Raw genomic sequence first — 19,706 nt, forward strand, 5'->3', positions numbered from 1 at the left:
CCTTTTTCTTTTTTTTTTTTTTTTTTTTTTTGTAAACAAATCAATCTCTATCTTGAATTTGAACTGCCATTCGCTCGCTTGGGAACGCCGGGCATTTTTTTGAGGCACATTATACAGTACAAAATAAACTCGATGATCTCGAAGATATGCGAATATAATGGTGATAGGTAGTCGAATATCTTCAAGATCCGTTTCGAGCATTTTTTTTTTTTCAGAAACAATTACGATCAGGTTGAATGGTGTAGAGTCAAAATCAGGAGTGGAAATTATTATTACTCGATTTCGACAGTTTTGCTCATTATTCTCATTTATGCTTTACATCATTCTTCTCGCTACCTAATATATGCCTTACGCTTTCGTTTTACATTAGTTTTCATGATCGTTTATATTTTTTTCGTCGCGTAAATTTCTCGTAAAAATCTGTACCGTGCAAACAGACGTAAGTAATTTTGAATCCCGAAAAGAATTCGACTGCTTTCCTCGATTTCTCCCGCTGAAAAGATGATGAAGTGTACAATGTAGATAAGACAAACGGTAAAAATATTCTTTACGCATAACATTCTATGGCACGATTCTTCTTAATTCGACAATGGATACCATAATCGTTCTTTTTACCTAATTGCGTGTATTAGCGAGAAGAAATGAATCGTAGGATAATAATCGAGGAAAGTGTGTTTCGCGCGATAAGTTAAGAACTAGTTGATCGACGATTGGCGAGAACTTAGTGTAAATGAAATATTATTCAAACATCGCGAGTCTCGCTATTGTAATTCCATTTTATCGTACCTCACGCAAGACAGGTAAAAAGACTTTTTACGTATTCGCTATAAAAACGCTAAGTATGGACTAATAATACATGATACCTTAATAAAAATAGAGCTTCGACATTCGGCTAGTAATACAATGACGTTTATTATATCACAACGAGACAGGTCCTGCGTGCCAAAGTTCTACTCTGCTCAGCGAATTTGTTTGAAACTTCGTTTACGTCAATTCAGATTGTCCGATGCACGGATGCAGCGATGATACGACCAGTTGTAAGGCATTTTTTCCCTTTTCTTTTTTTAAATTTAAAATGTCTTTCAAAGAGATCCATACATACGAGGAGACCTCCATCTCACTTCCTTCACATCAAGCAAGTAGATACAAATTCATCAATTGTTTGTTAGTTTCAATCAATGGGATCCATTGCTGTTTCCTTCATGATTTACTGTGTTTCAGTAGTCTCATATTCATCGATCCCATTGGCAATTAGCAAATTTTACGAACATTAAAAAGGGATCTAACGGGAGCCCCGGGCTCTTCGTTGCATACTTCGAATGTTTTGGAATATAACGATAATCCGTAAAATTGTTTACTGCGCGAACAAGTATCGTTTTATTACGATCTCTCAGCACGATCATTTAATTCGCAATCAATTACATCATCCTGCTACCTAGCTTATTGAACAGATCAAGTGGTCATCACCGTGACTAAACCTGCATAGCAGTTAACAAAACAAACAAGTTACGCAGAGTCCCTATGATAATATCAATAATATTAATAATAATAATAATAATAATTAATAATAATAATAGCAGTAATAATATTAATATTACTTAATTGTAAAAATAAGTCTACGTTTTGTTCGAGTACAGAACGAATTTCACGATTCCTTCGCGTATATCTTTGAAAACATTATGATTACAGCTTATCGATATATGATTTTGCATTTTTTGTTTATTCGTGCGTCTTTTCGTCTCCTATCTCCGTGGGTACACAATTGCCTAAATATCAAAGTCATTACAAAGATACTGAGTAATAATCCTGGCGTGACAAACAATTATTACGTTTCATGCATTGCACGATTAGTCGAAAGCGGATTTTCTTTCTCTCTCTTGTTAGTGCATTCGCGTAAATGTGGAATTAACAGAATTAAATTTCTTAAATCATACCATATCAAACGTATTTCTTTTTTTTTGTACCATTTAAAAATTTTTTTAATAAAATAACACGTATGAAAGCTACATTGCAGGAAACGCAATAATGTGTAGTAATGCCTCTTTTTTTTTTTTTTAATTAAATCGAATTTTGAAATTTAACGCATAAAATACCTAATTAATTTCCTTAAAACTTATTCTTAAATATTACATTACGTGAATAAGAACGTGATTAGTTGAAACAATTCGAAGCGCATAATTTAAAATAGTGTTTTTATATCACGTGTGTCTATTTTTGGCCATATAGCAGATCTTTCAGAGAATTAAATAGAAATTAAGAACGATTCATGTGTTAAAATGAATCTTCTACGATTGTTTTAACACAGCAATCATATATTTCTTTCTTTACAAAACTATATGATTGCTTGTATTATTAGGAAACCTCGAAAGTCGTTTATTTGTCTATGATTCAAGAATTGTTATTTGTACACGTGAAAATTATTAATTTTAATTCTCGATCATGTACGATTTAAGTCATCGATGTAAGGTATGTGTCGTTACAAACAACTTTCGCTATTGTTGTTTTTCATTGGTAGATTTTATTCACCTTGAATTGATAATCCGCGCGTATGTTTCAATCACGTATGATTCCGTCCGAATTTTACTTCTACAGATTTCACGAATGTTGACGTTATATTCCGCTAATATATGTTACTCAGCACATATTTAATTAATTCTGCAAGCGCAGCTTACCATCGTCAAATGCACTTTTTAATTTTATTTTTATTCGTGTACGAAATCGCTGCTTATATGTGTAAGTGTATAAGTGTTAATAAGTTGTCAATAAGAAATATTAGAAAATCCGTATTTCGCTTATAGTTACCATAAGTTCTTTATATTTCTTGACCGAGTCCTTTTCTTTATTATTATTATTAGAAAGCGGCAACTGACGAATGGTGCTTTACATCCATACTCTTTATTGTTCAATGTATGCAATGCATTCATGTTTATTTTTCTTCCAACTTTTACTAGATGGTGAATTTTATTTTGTCTTTTCACACTTTGACTCGTATCGGCGAGTATTTATCTTTTAACGTGCCATGATAGGAATATTTAGTAATATATTTTACTTGAGAAATAAAGACACGAGAATATAGGCCCATTATTTAATATTATTTTTTACTCCCTAATGGTAACAAACGACTAATTAAAATAATTAAAAGTTTGGCTTTTTTCATAATGGTAATTGCTAGCATACTTTAAATGCAATTATCAATAGTTATCAAAATATTATATTTTTACTCTGGAATCAGCAACAAATTTGATAAACGGAGGATACAGTTTTCGATACGAAAAAATTAATTTTCTAACGAAAGACTTAATTATCTATCGAAAACACACGATTGTTATGAAAAATTACGAAAAACAATACTGAATTAAGAATAAAATAATAACAAGCTACAGATTAATCACATTGGCACATATAATCATCCCTACTTTTAATTTTGCATGTCTAGGCATTTTACTTGGCAAATAATTTATTAAGCAAAGGTATTATATGCAACGCACATATACTGAGGATAGTAAGTATTTATCGCACCTAGCGATAGATACTTTTTAATTCTATGCAATTGGTCCTACTGATGCAGTTTTTTTTTACAGATACCATTCCATACGTAGAAAAATCACCTATGTTAAAAAGCACTTTAAATTGTACGGTGTCAAAATTTCTATGATACAAGCGAACTGAATATATTAATCTTCTATTAAAATATTTCAATAATAAACGCCAACACGAGTCTCTTGATTGATTGAACTGTACATTTTTCTTTGTCAATGAGCAATGATTCCACGTGCATTTTATTTGAACTAGCGGAATTCAATAGTTTGGAGAGCTATGCATATATTTTTGCTTGCATGCATTTATATACAATATATACGCGCGACAAGGTGTTACGTGCAATTCTGTATGTTTTGTGTATACATAGTGTGTATGAATATGTGAGCTTATGTGTGGACGGCGCTACGTACACCACTTTTCGGTCAGTCAACCATTAACATATTAATAGTCGACTTTCGTCAGTATGATTCAGTTATCCTTTGTTCCATTGGGATTTTTCGGTTGAACGTGTCTTGCTCACGTCAATATATACCGTTGAATGATCTAAAAAAATGAAAAGCGATCTTTCTCATTATTTTAAATAAAATTTATATTCTTTTTATTAAATTATAATTCTATAGACTGTTGAATAAACGTACTTGCATACAGATGTGCTAGAGTTTGTCTTGAAATAGGAAGAGATTATTCGTAGCAGCAACAGCTACCACATTTTCAGATGGATGCCAAGCAGTATGTAGTATCTTTTTATTGAAATCAAGGCAGTCGACGCTAATTTCATCTTTTTTACGTTTACCACCAGTACAAACCTTTTAGCAAATAATTCATATTATCAATTATAGTTTAATAATTAAGTGTTGCATATAATTTTTTTTTTTTCAAAATTTATACTTACTTTACGTGGTTTTAAAAGTGTTTTTGGTTTGGCAATGTCACGTGCTGCTTCCAATGTGAGATCACGTTTGGTTGCACGATCAAATACTCTGAAGAAATTATTATACGATCCAGTCATAATAGCAGAATCATTACCACTCCAGCAACACTCGAATTTGTCAAAGATACAATCATTTTCGTATAATGAACATAACTTTGATCTTAGGTATTCATGTACCTGCAACAATATAATTGATAAATATTTTGTCCTAGAAAATAATGCGAAAATTATATTGTAAGTTTTGTCACATACAGGGTAACATTCAATGGGTTTTGTTTCCATTTGTAAATCCCACACTTTCACACTGAGGTAGTCTCTACTGATCATATATCTCCCCGAATTACTAAGTTTTACGTCGCTTATACTCGAAATTATTTCAGAGAAGAAACTTCTATTTGTTGGATCTTCAGGTTCTTCAAAGAGCTTACTATGTTGGTCACAAAGCGCAGCAGATCTCATGTCACAGAGTCTAATTGTTCCTTTGCTACTACTATATACCAAGACATTACATTCTGCCGGATGAAATTCCGCGGCAGTTATTACTTCCGTTAATTCCTCCATATTAGTTGGCTTAATGTCTACTATATCTGTATATCATTGTTAGGAAAACGATATATTTTATATTATCTAAAAATTTACAAATATAATTCAGAATTTAAGAATCAAAATTAAATGAATATCGAATGACAGGAAAAGGATACTAAAACTCTGATCTGTAATTTCAAGGTGCCAAAGGTTAATTCTAAGATCATCAGCACTGAGGTATGTTTCCTGATCACTGTTAACACTTATACTGTTTATATGATAGGTGTGCGCATTGGCAAATATTCTCCTTGGAGATGCTTCTACCATCAACTCCATTGGTTTTATAGTTGGTACCTGGTAAATAAGTATTCAATATATGATAATTACAATATGAAAGTCTCATCATGTTATGTGCATATTTGAACTTCTTGACCACACTTCTCTTGAAAATATTTTTGTCAGAAACACAATAGAGAAAATTATGTGTATACATACAGTTAGAATGAAAAGATGCAAAGAGTCTTAGAATTTATTATGTTTTGATAATCTTAATACCGGTAACAATCATATACTCACCCTCAAGGAAGTGATACAAGCAGGATCACGAATTGTACCATTCTCTTCTTTTGTATTATAACCTTCTACTCTTTTATCTCGTTCACTGACTTTCCACAATTTAATTGTTTTATCATTTGTGGAAAGTAAAAAATGTGCTGGATTTTTCCTTTTTAACCACCTAATTTTGTTAATTTTTTCTTCTATCTCTAATGATTTCAGGTAATCGAATTCAGGTTCATGACTTTGAAAGGTGCTGTATACATTGTATTCACCTCTTCGGGGTATACTATTTTTACTCTAAATAAAAATACAATTTTGTAATTACTTTATGGTAGTAATTTTCTAAAGATAGGAAGATATAACACAATGTACAGAACAATCTGGCAGTAATCCAACACTAATGCATAAATATAATTCTTACTTGAGACATAAATTTCTTTTTATTGAAAGTGTAAAGATTAATATAAAATCTTTATATTATTACAAATTCTTCAACTTACAACAGGGTCCCTCTGAAAAATAACAACCCGACCACCTTTATCTCCTGTTGCAAGAAGATCACCATCATGGTTGAATTCAACACATGAGATTATATCAGCTGGAACAAAATACAATGTGAAAATTATGACGAAATGTCATAAAAATGTATATGTAACTTTTATCAAGAATTTACCTTCAGTGACATCGTCTTCCAATGTTCCTTTCACCTGTGAGAAACACCACTGTATGTCACCATTGCCTAAAACAAAAATAAAACAATGTCAAGCTAAACATCAAAGCAGAATTCGCTTCAAATTCCCGACGAACCGAGATAGGAATGTAACAACAAAACCATTAAGTACGCAAATATAAAACTTTAATCCTTAATACAATGCAATCGCTTGTAATTAATTTTGTAACGTATTACGAAATAAATAAACATCCCATAATGCTTATCATTTGAATTACATCATGCGACTGTGAAACAGGTAGATGTACAATGGTGAAAAGACGCGTAGAGGTACATTCGACAAACATACGCGGTTCTTTCCAATTATATCGATACGCACGATCGAATCGATGCAAAGAAAAACGGAGCGAATTGATAACGTCAACGAGGACAAGGAAGCAGGAAGAAATGAATAGAAAAAACAAATTGCATCGAAAGAGAGAGAGAGAGAGAGAGAGTTGCGAACTGTGAAACCTGATAAAACAAACGTGGAGGGACGTGAGCGAAGCGATAGTGTCTCAAGGTGAGACGAAAGTGTTAAGTTATCATAGAAAGGGGAGATGGACGCGAGCATATGCACAGAGATAGAGGCGAGCGAGGAAAAAGCAAGCGGCAAATGAGAGAAAGAAAACTCGGGGAGAGGGGAGGAAGAAAAAAAAACAGGTAAAAGTAATCCTACTTGAAGTTTCGGCGCAATCCATCGTGCTTCTAGGCCGTCGCCACCGCCGCCGCCGCTGCCGTCGCCGGCGACGGGCGCATTTGGCCCCGCACACGGCAAGAATCCAGAGAGTGGGTACGGGTGATTATATTTGAGGATGCGGAATTGACGAAGAAGAATGTTGCGTGCACTGCGAGCGCTGCGGATATACCCGTGAACCCGTGATAGTATCTGGGTCAAGGTTCAGGTTGCCGCGGCGCGGCGAGGCGGCCAGCAGGAGCGACCGACGCACTGTGTGTTCGGTTTCACGACGTGTCGTGGAAATATAGAGCGACCACGCAGAGTAAACCGGCGTCCACGACGCTTACTTACCGGCCATCTCGCAATACGAGACACTACGCAACCAGAGAGGCCGTTCGCACACGAGCTTACTCCCGGTGCGAGGTCCAATACCGCCTACTCGACCAGAGATACGCGCGCGCGGCGCGCCACGCCGGCGACCAGGAATCAGGAAACCTTCACGGATTGTTCACCACACTTTGCTCGATCTTTTAGCCTGTCACATATTCGTCCGTACTAATCCGCCACTAATATGAACCCGATCACTAACTTTCAATGGCGGAATTCACGAACGCATAACCGCACAACACTACTATGGCGTGACGTCACACCACAGTCGGGTTTCGCTACCTCGACAATAATCGCCATCTTGATTGCGAAAACCGATTGCGTACGAATTACTACGGAAACTACCGAGCGCTACCGATCAAACAGCGCCATCTGCGTCGCGCAAAATTCAAACTACATTTTGAAAATTTCTTTAAGAACTTGCTTTTTCTTCATAAAAAAAAAAAAAAAAAAAGAAAAACAAAATCGAATGTCGCGCGAGTCGTAGTCTGTTGATTCTCTAATTGTTTTTTTAAACGAAATAGCTTTCGCAACACGATAGTAGAAATATACCTGTCGCTATCAAAACGAAAATTGTCGAACTCGAATGAAAATGCCAATTAACAATATAACAAGAAGAAATTACCTAAAAGTTCCGATAGTTTCTCATGTACTTCTTCCAAAGAAGAAAACATAGGCACATCCCTGGATAAATGTGCAAAATTCCTGGCTGAGCGAATATCTGACATCGACCAGTCCATTTTTAGCAAAGCCAGAATAAGCTTCTATATAGAGAGAGAGAGAGAGACTTCCTTCCTATTTTTCGATTTCAATAATGAAACCTCAAAGTACTTCGGACACACGGAGGCACGTGGGCTTTCAGAGTTGAAACACGTCATACATTTTCGATGCATACGAAAGCATAGAATTGATTATGATTTGCTTTAGTAAATCTCGTCGATACATTCTCGATATGGTTCTAACGTTCATCCTGGCTCGAATATTAATACTCTTCTTCCCCGTAGTACATCGATCGTCAAGCATTTTAAGTTTAAAATTTCATGTCGAAAGCACGGTATATATCTTTCTCTTGCTCGTTAATTTAAAATGAGTTATTTCGTTAGGTAAAAAGGAACAATACTTGTCAAACATTAATCGCAGACACGACGACACTAGTTTGCCAGTCATATTGTAAATTTATGAACTCGCTTCAAGTGCTGGTGTTTCTCACTTTGCTCGTAGAAATTTGTAATTCAAAGTTAAGATTGCGACAGCGCAGGCGAGCAAGGGGAAGCTTCGGGCGTAGTACCGAACCGGTATCTCAAAGTGAAGAATTGAAAGTCGAATCACGATGTACGTGCCGCACGAGGAATCATACGATGAATTTTTAATTTCGATTACGGCCAATAATCGAAAACGTAAAACACAAAAGTCATCTCATTTACTATATCGATGAACAATCGATCTTGAAATTATTTGTTGGTTCTAACAGTTAGCCGAGGCTCGAACAGATGAAACAAATAAACGTTTGTTACGCACGAACGTTTGCGAATGAGACGACTGTCTCGAACTGGTACGAAAGTGCATAAGCTCGAAACTCTCGTTGTCGAACGTGTTAGAAGGAGGATGTTGATGAGTTCGTAACGAGCTCTAACAAGCTTGAGCTGGCATGATATTTGCCATGAATCAGGTGCAAGTGTTTTTGAAAAAGCAAACGTAAAAAAAAGTAGACATCACGAGTCCTCGCGAAGAAAAATTTTTTTTTCACACACACACACGCGCGCGCGCGCGCACGCATTACCGTTCAACGATATCCGGGCACTATAGTTTGTAACGATGATGTCAATAAAAAAAATATATGTCAACAAGAAATAGCTAAAAGCAATATTTATCCCAGTTGAACACATCTTGGTCAAAGACAATTGAAATGAAAATAATTCCGCATTATTGACTCGACATTATTTCTCACACCGGGTGATAAAGTAATCGAAGAGATTCATTATTTCAAACCGTTATTTCCTATCTTCGTTCTAGAATTCGCTCAATCCTGACGGGTACATATATTTTTGTGAAATTTATAAGCTTCGATTGGGCGATAAGTTCACGCTCGAATGCGTTAAAAATCCGCTGGTATTCAATATAGATCGTTGGACCACCTAGAGCGTGTTCGCCTTTAAGCTCACATGCTTCGAATTTTTTCCACATCCATGGAAAATCGATCGTACCGTTTGTACGGCCAACATCGTTCAAGTTTCATGCACTCTTTTTACTTTCGCCGGAAAACGGAGTGTTGCATCAACAACCGGTTCAACGTGCCGTTTTCGAAACTCGTAACATTGTACTAGTTACAAATATTCTTTCTACTCACTAGTCTCGGTGTTTCTACGATTCTCGTCGAGTCTTATTAAATCGAGGTTGGTCCGTTTGATTCGGACGTGATTTCGCGAAAACGAACTGATCTTCGCTGACGATTCTTGAAGACCGTTGTTTTGAACGATCATACTGTTGTTGAGCGACATCGCGTTTACTAACTGACCGCTAAATGTAAACGATGCTCCAATTATCACCGTTCGTGCGTTTGTGTGTGAAAAACATCTGTTGACATGCGAACTGCCATAACGTTCGTATTGTTAAATACATTTGAGCGGCTTTTGTGAAAATAAGCCCATACGACGAGTCGGGACAACGAATCGTGTTGAAGTTTGCGCGTTACAGAAAGTTTCAATTGTAGTTCATCAACATCAACCGCATTAACTACTCTAGTAATAAAGAGACGATTATATTTCTGGATTATCCATTTCGTCGTTTTGTTACACCGTCTCGTGGCCATATTTTCCTTTCAATTCAAAGGGACAAATTGCCGGCCGTCGCGCAAACATTTCACAGATTCGGCGAATTAACAGAGCACAATGTGAAAGAGAAGAAAGAGGAGAGAGGCGGAGAGGGCAGGGGAGAAACGAAAAAACGAGAAAGTAGAACTCACCGACTCTCTTGTTCACAGCGGTATTGATCATGGAGCCAAGCTTGGTGAGGCTAGACTGCCTCATGATGTTGGAGGGGCTCTTCATCCGTTTTGACGGTGGTACCGGAAGCGGAGCGGTCTTGGACCTTGCCAGGATAGCGCCGTTCCGGCAGTTTCCGTTTGGACTGGAGCCGGGGGGCCGCTGGGGCGGAGCCCCCCATAGACCCACCACCCCTGCGTGACGCGTGGTGGTATTCCGCGAACTTCAACCCTTTTCCACCTGTTAACCACGCTATTACTTCTAATCTCAGCCTCCACTTTGCCTTCACGCCGCTGAAACAAACACAACGATTACCCTCGTTACTTTCTCATCTGAATCTAACGCTTATTCATATTCACATAATTTTTTTACATTTATTATTACATATTATTAATTAATAATATATTAATATCATTAATATTAAATTATATTAATTAATAATAATATTATAATTAAATATATTAATAAATATTAACATTAATATTATATTTAATTAATAATATATTAATATTATTCATATTCACATAATTTTTTTACATTTATTATTATATATTATTAATAATATATTAATTATTAATATAATATATTATAATTATAATTATATTAATATTAATTATTAATTAATAATACATTATATTACTTTTTATTTATTTATTATTTATTAATATAATTAATACAGTGTATTACATTATATTTATTATATTACTACTATTTTTATTTTCATTTTTATTTATATTCATATTCACGACTCATCTCTTTTCCCAATCTTTCTGCACCAACGGATTACAAGCTTGCTTTCTTAAAATTCCGCAGGATTATCTTTCTTCGACGTCTCGTATTGTATCTAACGAGTGCTTCTAAATGCATTACAGCATTACAGAATATACAGAGCTGGCTGATACTTAAAGTATTTCTTTTTTTTTTTTTTAACTGTATTTATTATATAAGCGTGCCCCGACTATTTTTATTATCATTGATGAAAATTTCCCTCGCGACGCGTCAGAACCCGGAAGAAGTTCATGTGGGCGTTCACGTGGAGGCCGGTCTTTGTACTTACGCGTTGGCTTTTAATCTCGATTTAAGTGCGGTATCACGTAAGCGCGAGGGGTGTGAAACGAGAGAGTGGCAACGAGGCCAATTGAAAGACGCGTGCATGAATGCGCCCCCCCCCCCCTTTTCGTGTAGGTGCGCTCTCGAGAGAGCGCTGTCTGAACGTGCGAATGCGTAAATATTATCGGAGGACTCGGTGAAAAGAAAGAAAAGGTGGCAACAGGTAGCCGAACATCATTTAAGCGCTGCCAGCAAGGAATGCGCGACAAGGGTTGATACGAGGGAAGCACTGTTGATATAATTCACACTCCTCGTGTTTCGAATTAAATTGAATTCCTCTTCTTACTTGGCCGTTCTTTGAATATCTGCTTAATTTCGCCTGATAATGATGTCATCCACGACACTGACACCGACGTTAGAACGTAGGCGTCAATGAAAGAATGCGCATAAACAGGCGTGTAGATCACGCGAACATCTGTAAACGTTAATGCGACATTGTCCGAAAGAACGCGACCGTGCATTTGCAAGTGATGAGATATTGAAGAACTGTCGTCTCGTATTTGAAATGTTACGAGCTACGTATAAAGAGGAAATTGAAATTATTTCAAGCAACATTTTCAGTTCGAATAAAATGAAAAATGATTTCGTCAATTCGGTTCGATCGGGGACGCTCGCGACGCGATAGTTCACGCACGTTCTCGAAAAAAAAAATGAGGACAAACGACGCTGGTCTTGGATAAACGACGCGCTACTAACCTTCGTGCCGCCGCCGTTTAGACTACTATTACGCTGGTCTCCTCTATCAGCCTTCTACGTCACGCAGCCTATTAATTTCGACGAAATCGACAAACGAGCTCTCTCGCGCCGACGTGACGGCCGATGGAAATTGAAATTTGATTAACGCCCCAGCGCGTCGCTTAATCTCGCGTCAAACTTGCCACCGAGAGAGAGAGAGAGAGAGAGTGGACCTTTGCAACGCGGACGATCGGAAGACACTGCCGATGATCGTTCGCCAACGCCAATAAGAGAAATGCAGGAGACAAAGTCGAATGCGATGACGAACAATACGAGTGTATATTGTCTCGTATAAACTAGTGTAATCCGATTATATTCTGCGAAGCTGATACGTACGTACTTGTCTATTGATATCAGCGTTCTACCTGCGTTACGTATTTACCATGCATTGTACCATGAATTTATTCACGTGGTTGTGACAATTGTCGTACGATAAGCCTCTTATTTTTAGTATGTGCAGACTAATACCTTTGTTTTTCTTTTTCACGACTTCGGTTGCAACCAGTTGCACGCTGCGGTGAAATTCACGAGTCTTGACACACTGAAATCTGCACTCAGGTAGAAAATGGCGGAAACGGAATGAAACACCTTTAATTTTAAGAAGTATCGTCTGTGTACTGGAACGAACGCGATAGAATTAATGTACATTCAGGAATGGAGCAAGGTTAAATCTTTACCGCTAATCGCTACTGCCGGTTAATCTTGCAATTTAAACGCATTTAAGGTCATCGAGCTAATCTGCCACTGGATCAAATTCTCACACTAAACGGTCCTCCTCTCGGTTTTCTACTCTTCGTGATAACGGTCGTTCGGACGGAAAGAAAAAAAAAAAAAAAAGAAACTATCCTTAAGGAACTAGAAGCTAGAAACTAAAGGGACTAGAGAAAGTTCGAATATAGAGGGTGCTTAGTATACTCGAAAGAAATAGAAAAGGATAGAACGCGAAGCAAACCTTAACCTTTCAGTTTCTTGAATTACGATGCAACACGGTGAAATTTTGCTAATTTACGTCTCTACTGATATTAAATAACAAGTTTCAAATTACGTATAAAGGCCAGAGGTTCAGCCAGAAGCGTTTGTTTTAATACGTGTAAAATACCTTTCTGAAAAATGTCTCTTGAAAAATATTTTGCACTGAAAAAATAAATGAAACCGAAGATATAGCAGAGTTGAATGAAACTGTTAGTTCGCTTGTGCGATGGTATAAATAAACAATAGTATCTGTTAGCTTTGACAACAATTGGAGGATTTTTCTTTTCACAATAGAAGAGAATTAGAGATGTAACGATTCAAAGAGCTACCACGACCTGTAAAACCTTTGATTTTACACGGCCAGATAGGTCAGATCGTGTTCTTCTCATCTCGGAAGGAAATGAAGAAAACTCTCACTGCTGATGTTGCGACGTGATTGAAACGTGGAACAAAAACGTGGAGAGGTGCAAGAAAGAAAAAAAAAACGTCAAAGTTTCTTCGAAGATGGCATTTTCGTACATTTCAATGAATATCCTGCTCGCCAAAAGAGAAAGAATGGAAGTCGTTGGATTCGCTTACAAAGCAGACGTGAATTTTTTTCTCCCGAGCGCACGACGTTTTAACATGGCTGGGAAAAGTCGCTTGACGACTATGAATTTGCAGGAGGACCAGCAAGAGGGGTGATTGCAGACGGGTGGCAGTTTGTTAAATTGGCGAAGTGTGCATGCCAGTGACAGAAGATCCCTGGCGTCTGGCCAGAGAATTTTCCGACTTGCTTCTTAAGCTCGAGAAATTCATTCCTTTTGCGTGCGAAACTCCGTTCCACGTTGCACGCAGCATCTCCGCGAGTTCGAAATACTCGCAGACGGCTACGGATCCCAACCCTTGACACCGTCGTACAACAACTTTCCAACAACATCTCTCGGCATTCGAATTTTTAATTGAGATTCTTCGAAGACGTTCAACTCATCTTTTACGAGTTCTTCAAACTTCGTCTCAAGACGATATCGGGCTTAGGCAGTTTGAAACTGTTTGAAAAAGAAATATCCATCGGGACGCTGCGAGAAATTTTCGCGACAGGTGGTAAGTGATTTCATTACGACGTGCAATGTGAAATGGAGTTTCTTGATTATTGTTTAATGTTGAGATAAAAATCCTTGATCCTTCTCAGAAATGGACTCTTCTTTTTTTCAATAAAAAAAAAAAAGTTAACACGTTCGTGAAGAAGATACTGAAACCAGATTAACAAACAAACAAGTCTCTAATATTTGAATTAATCAGGAACGACTTGAGCGAGACACGAGTATTTCGAAATTTTCAGATAACGGAACAGTCGGTCCTTCTGTGAATTTTCGTTCGTTCAATTAAACTCTAATTTCAATAAATTTCTTTTTTATGAAATCTTTTGATCGTTGAATTGTGAAACGTTAATTATCACACGGGAAGGATATTTAAAAATTCACATACGATTTCAGAACATAGTCACAGTGCAATGACATAAAGCGTTAAAATAATTAGAAAGGGTTATTCGAGAGTTAAGAATGGAAAATAATCGAAACTACACTCGTCCATCGTTTACTCTTTCTACCAACATTCTGTATTTAATAAACAAGCTCTTAAATATTTTTTCGTTTCATCTGGAGAATTTTGGCTTGAACCTTGTCATTTTTGCAACACACATTTACGGCTGAAATAATGAAATTTCTAAGGGCAACGGGTTCAACCTTTAAACTTTACGCCACCTTTAATTCCTCGTCCCTCGAACTCTTGATTAAAAAACCATCCGCAAAGAGAACGATGACAGTAATGACAGCGCGACAGATGAGAGGGTGGAGACACACAGCCGACTATAAAAATTCCTCCCGACTCGTCCGTCTGAAACAGGCTGACTGAGATCATTCCCGGTACGACCTTTTAGTTTTCCATTTTCTAATTGTCGCCATTTCCCCTCAACTGTTTCCGACTTTCGAGCTAATACATCCCCATGGACGTTAATTAATGCCTTTGTTAACGGGACGACAAATCCAATTCCCATTTCGTCATTTATCGGAATCAAAGCAGCGGGCACAAAAAGATATTCGAACATTCTGCACTCGAGCATGACGAAAATGAATTCCTCGTTTTTCACAGCTGGAAAGCAGACACGATCGATAATCGTGCATGTGGAGAGTTTAACCTTTCACTTGGCACCTTTAATTATTACACTGCGGCGAGAGGTAATCCAGCAGCAGCTATCGTTAAACGCTGCTGCTGGACTCGGGTCTGATCGACGTATTGCCTCCGTGCTTTTCAACTTCATAAACATCGTCCCACGAGCCTTGTTATTATACGTGCAATCGACGTGCAAAAAGCAAATTGCCATATCGTATTTCGTAATTATAAAATCGACGAAAAACACGACGGTATCGTGATTATAATGCAATTGATTCACAATTGACAGTCAATTTTTTATGTTCAAGAAAAAATAAAATGGCATTCATTTGTTGAACTTACCGAAAATTATTTCAATTTTTCACTGATTAAAAATCATTCAAATCACAAAATTACGTATTACGTGACAGTTATTTCTCTAGGTAATTAATTATGTTACTTTAGAGAAAAGAATTTATTTTAGTTCTTGTTACTTAAAAAAAAAGGAATTTATTTTTCAGTTTCTTGCGCTGTGGGTCCCGTATATTACAAAATAACGTACACGGAACGTATATTTCGCGTCATGGGGGATCTTAGACACCTTTGCTATCGCTTAGTCCTTGTTTTCGAGGAAATCAACGAGGTTACCACATTGGCATTATTATTCTTATCAGGCTGTTCATACAGGCCTGCTCGCGGCCTTCAATAGAGTCAGGTTGAGAAAACGAAAGCCAGTAGATTTATAATTCTTTCTCACGTCCCGCTAACTAACTATGATACGCGTGGTTCGTCAGTAATTTTTGTTGAAGGAAGATCAGGATAAATCACATTTGCTATTTTTCTTACAGGGGAGCAGTTCCAAAGTTTGGCACGATTGTTGATTGACCAAAACTGTCATTTTATTTTTACTTTAAATTTTTGAAAGCTCTCAAAATTTTTACCTCCATACATAAAAACTTCGTCCATCAAATTGCTCGTTTCAAGTCGATCTTCTAGTTTCTTTTCTTGATGATTTTCACGAATGAATCATGGATGTCCCGTTTCATTTTCTACGACGTTTAATATCAGGGCGTTACGGAGGGTCTTATGGTCACGTTGCATCGTAGAGGAACATGCACATATTAAAAAAAATGACGAGAATAGAGAAGGAACCCCGAGGCCAACAGACATAAACACGTCCTTCTGGAAGAGTGGGTCAACGCTCAATGTTAAAGGGATCATAGAAATGTACCAGTAGGCCATCCCTACTAGGTGAATCCCTACTGTGTATCGTGTGAGTTTTTGTAGGTTTTCAACGGACACACGCGATTTGATGAAAGACCGCGTATTCTGAAAAACGGCGACTGACTGTAACTTCGGCCAAGCCTTTTTTATTTTTATTTCTATTTCTTTTTTTCTCAAAACATCGAAATTTAAAATATATATCGCAAGAGGAAGAAAAAGATTTTAAAAGATTTATCCATCCAAGGATCGTCCTTCCAAAAATTAAGAACTTATTTAGAAAATGATACTTTAAAATCCATTAACCTTCGATCATTTGAATAATTCTAGCATTTAAAAGTAATTATCTGAATAATTCTAGCATTCTACATTTAAAAATAAAGAATTTGAATCTCTATTAAGATTTCAAGTAGCTGTTTAAAAAAAAAAGACAATAATTCAAGCACGCAACTATTAACAGCTACATATAGTGACGTTTTGATCCCAATCAGCGTGGAAGATTGTCGAGAACACTCGGCGAGATCGCGATCAGATTTACAAATTGCTGTTTCAACAACTTGTGATTTACATAATCGACACTGTGTTGAGAAGTTGGACTTTATTATTTACTCTGATTAAGGAAGTGTTTCTGGTGAAGGATGTTATTTCGAAGCGGCATTAACCGCTTGCGCTGGCAACTGATTGCGGACCATAACGAGTGACCGAACCTTATACAATAATTTGTCGCTTTCTTTTTGAACTCGTCGGCGTAATAGAAATTATACTGGATAGAAATTATTGAGAAGTAATAATAAATTTATTATTTGTTTCGCCTGAGTTATACTTAAATATACTTAAAACTGACGAAATATTGCAATTTTGGAACAAAAAACTCTCGACGTGCGTTAGAGGTTAACCACTTGCGCTGGCAACTGATTGCGGACCATAACGAGTGACCGAAAGCCGTATACAATAATTCGTCGCTTTCTTTCTGAACTCATCGCTACGATAGAAATTATACTGGATAGAAATTATTGAGAAGTAATAAATTTATTATTTGTTTTTCCTCAGTTATACTTAGATATCCTTAAGACTGAGAAAATATTGCAATTTTGGAACAAAAAACTCTCGACGTGCGTTAGAGGTTAACCACTTGCGCTGGCAACTGATTGCGGACCATAACGAGTGACCGAACCGTATACAATAATTCGTCGCTTTCCTTTTAAACTCGTTGGTATATCACTAGATAGAAATTATTGAGAAGTAATAATAAATTTATTTGTTTTTCCTCAGTTATACTTAAATATACTTAAAAACTGAGAAAATATTGCAATCTTGGAACAAAATATTCTCGACGTGCGTGGCACGGTCATTCCAGAGCAAGAGGTTAAGGATGGAAAATTATTACGGACCATTACCATTTAATTAATTTTACTATTAAGTTTTCTGTAATGCGTTCCACTAGCTTCGTATTATTCCATTCATTTGTAGAAAATTCATTAAGCTCGAGAACGCACTTTTAAATTACACGCGCAACATTCTTCTGTTTTATATGTAATATTCTTATTGTCGCGTCGAACGTGCAAGCGTGCATTATCACGAATCGTGAAAGCTCAATGGCAACGAGGTGTATAATCGCCGCCACTTCGAGTATCGAAACGTGTTCGTGCGCCGCTTCGAGTTAAAGTCTCGCTGTTTCTCATTCGTTAGTTCTCGAGTTGTCGCAACAGTTTCTAACAACCTCTTGATACGCGACAAAGTTAAATTGAGAACGGATAAGAGTATGCGAGCAGCTAGAACGAAGCGGGTTATTCAATTGTCGGAGATCCACGGGGAGGGATGCAAGTGTGGCTCTCACCTCGCCATTTCCGAGATCCTTTAGAACGTGCAAGGTAAAGTCGTGCAATACTGATCGAAACTAGATCTTGCTACCGTTGTTAGTATTCAAATATTCGTAAAGCACTCGATAAGCTTTAACAATTCAAAGCGGCTCTGCTATTTATATATTAATATCTGAAATGTATTTTTAAACGCTAAGAGAAACGTAACCATCCATGGTAGGTCATGGTTGCCCTTTCAGATCCATTTCATTTTCAAATTGGTCTGTACAGTACATTCCTCTGTCGTTTGAAATTCAAAGATGAATAAATATACGTAATTTTTTAAAATAATAAAAGGTGTTTAGATTCCCAAAGAACTTCATTGCCTTTGACGTTTGAAAAATGAAGAGAAATTCCTCGACAATTTAACTTCAATTTAATTTCTTACACACCCGCTGCTCCTCAATTAATAACTTTAATAACAGCCTCTGCTACAAGTCACGTTGTAATTGAAATTTCACCCGGTGCAAGAAATTCCGCAATTGTCCAGCAGGATCTTCCCCTAACGTTGACGTTTCTCTGTTAATGATCGTCCAGAAACTGTCCCTCGCCACAGCACATTTGTTACGAATGGCAAATCACTGCGCCAGGCAAATTCACGACCGGCAACTTTTACCGATTAATTGAAAGAAGAAAACGAGTCGAGGCTCGAGCAACCTCGTTTCAGGTGCGTCGAGGGAAAGAGGACAAGAAAGAAAGGGAAAAAATGCCAGCGAAGTAGACTCGCGAGTTCGAGATGAAGTTCGCGAAACGAGTGAGACGTCTGTGTGGGTGGCTTTTATTTTTCGGCTGACGCTCGTAAGTGGTTATAGGCTAGCCTTTATATACACACACCGAGGGGGATGAGCTTCAGCGCTGTCAGCGAAGTAAGAGGCTCGACGCTGCTGCTGCCAGTTGCTCTACAAGCCGGTGGCCTAGATAATTCGAGTGGTAGGTCTTGTACCACTGTACTCGAGTGCCCGTCTGCCCGTTTCTGTAATAAGTCGGTGTGGTACAAATATGCCGTAACAGCGGCCAAGAAAATTTTCATTTACCAACGCGACGATCCACCGGAATCCGTAAATCAGATTCCGAACGGTACAACACCGATTTGACCAATTATTCGAAGCTCGAATCGTGGCTGAAATCAGGCCAACAATGACAACAAACGTTTCGAAAAGAGATGATACATTATATTCGCAGTGGCCTTCTCCTGGCGATGGTAGAACAGAGGACGATAAGCTTGTCAGAGAAATAACATCGGGGTCGGGATGTATCGCATACTTTCCTCGGTGTAGAAACCTCGATCGGTTCACCGGAGGCACGTCCGCTATTTCGAAAATTCGTCCCTCGTAATTGGGCCGAATCGCCATTGAATTTCCTTATCCGT

At 37.4% G+C, this 19,706-nt stretch overlaps 1 protein-coding gene across 4 annotated transcripts in view; it reads right to left on the reverse strand.

Annotated features, from left to right (window-relative positions):
• Positions 1–1,718: 1,718 nt before the first annotated feature.
• Positions 1,719–19,706, reverse strand: part of LOC122529187 (protein phosphatase PP2A 55 kDa regulatory subunit) — a 47,848-nt gene continuing 29,860 nt past the window's right edge. Inside the window, exons 2-10 of one of the 4 annotated variants that reach the window (XM_043655018.1) lie at positions 10,292–10,603; positions 6,228–6,293; positions 6,055–6,152; positions 5,573–5,851; positions 5,173–5,350; positions 4,724–5,058; positions 4,433–4,648; positions 4,179–4,346; positions 1,719–4,083 (exon numbers count right to left, since the gene is read on the reverse strand). In XM_043655018.1, the coding sequence (XP_043510953.1) occupies positions 4,194–4,346; positions 4,433–4,648; positions 4,724–5,058; positions 5,173–5,350; positions 5,573–5,851; positions 6,055–6,152; positions 6,228–6,293; positions 10,292–10,376 (1,410 nt within the window). In that variant the 5' untranslated portion in view covers positions 10,377–10,603 and the 3' untranslated portion in view covers positions 1,719–4,083; positions 4,179–4,193. Of the gene's footprint in view, positions 4,104–4,178; positions 4,347–4,432; positions 4,649–4,723; positions 5,059–5,172; positions 5,351–5,572; positions 5,852–6,054; positions 6,153–6,227; positions 6,294–6,942; positions 7,636–10,291; positions 10,604–19,706 lie in introns of those variants that run through there. The other 3 variants (XM_043655019.1, XM_043655021.1, XM_043655020.1) reach the window with 3 other exon arrangements.

The sequence above is a fragment of the Frieseomelitta varia genome, unplaced genomic scaffold, assembly GCF_011392965.1.
Source record: "Frieseomelitta varia isolate USP_RPSP 00005682 unplaced genomic scaffold, Fvar_1.2 scaffold_28, whole genome shotgun sequence".
Taxonomy (NCBI): Eukaryota; Metazoa; Arthropoda; class Insecta; order Hymenoptera; family Apidae; genus Frieseomelitta; species Frieseomelitta varia.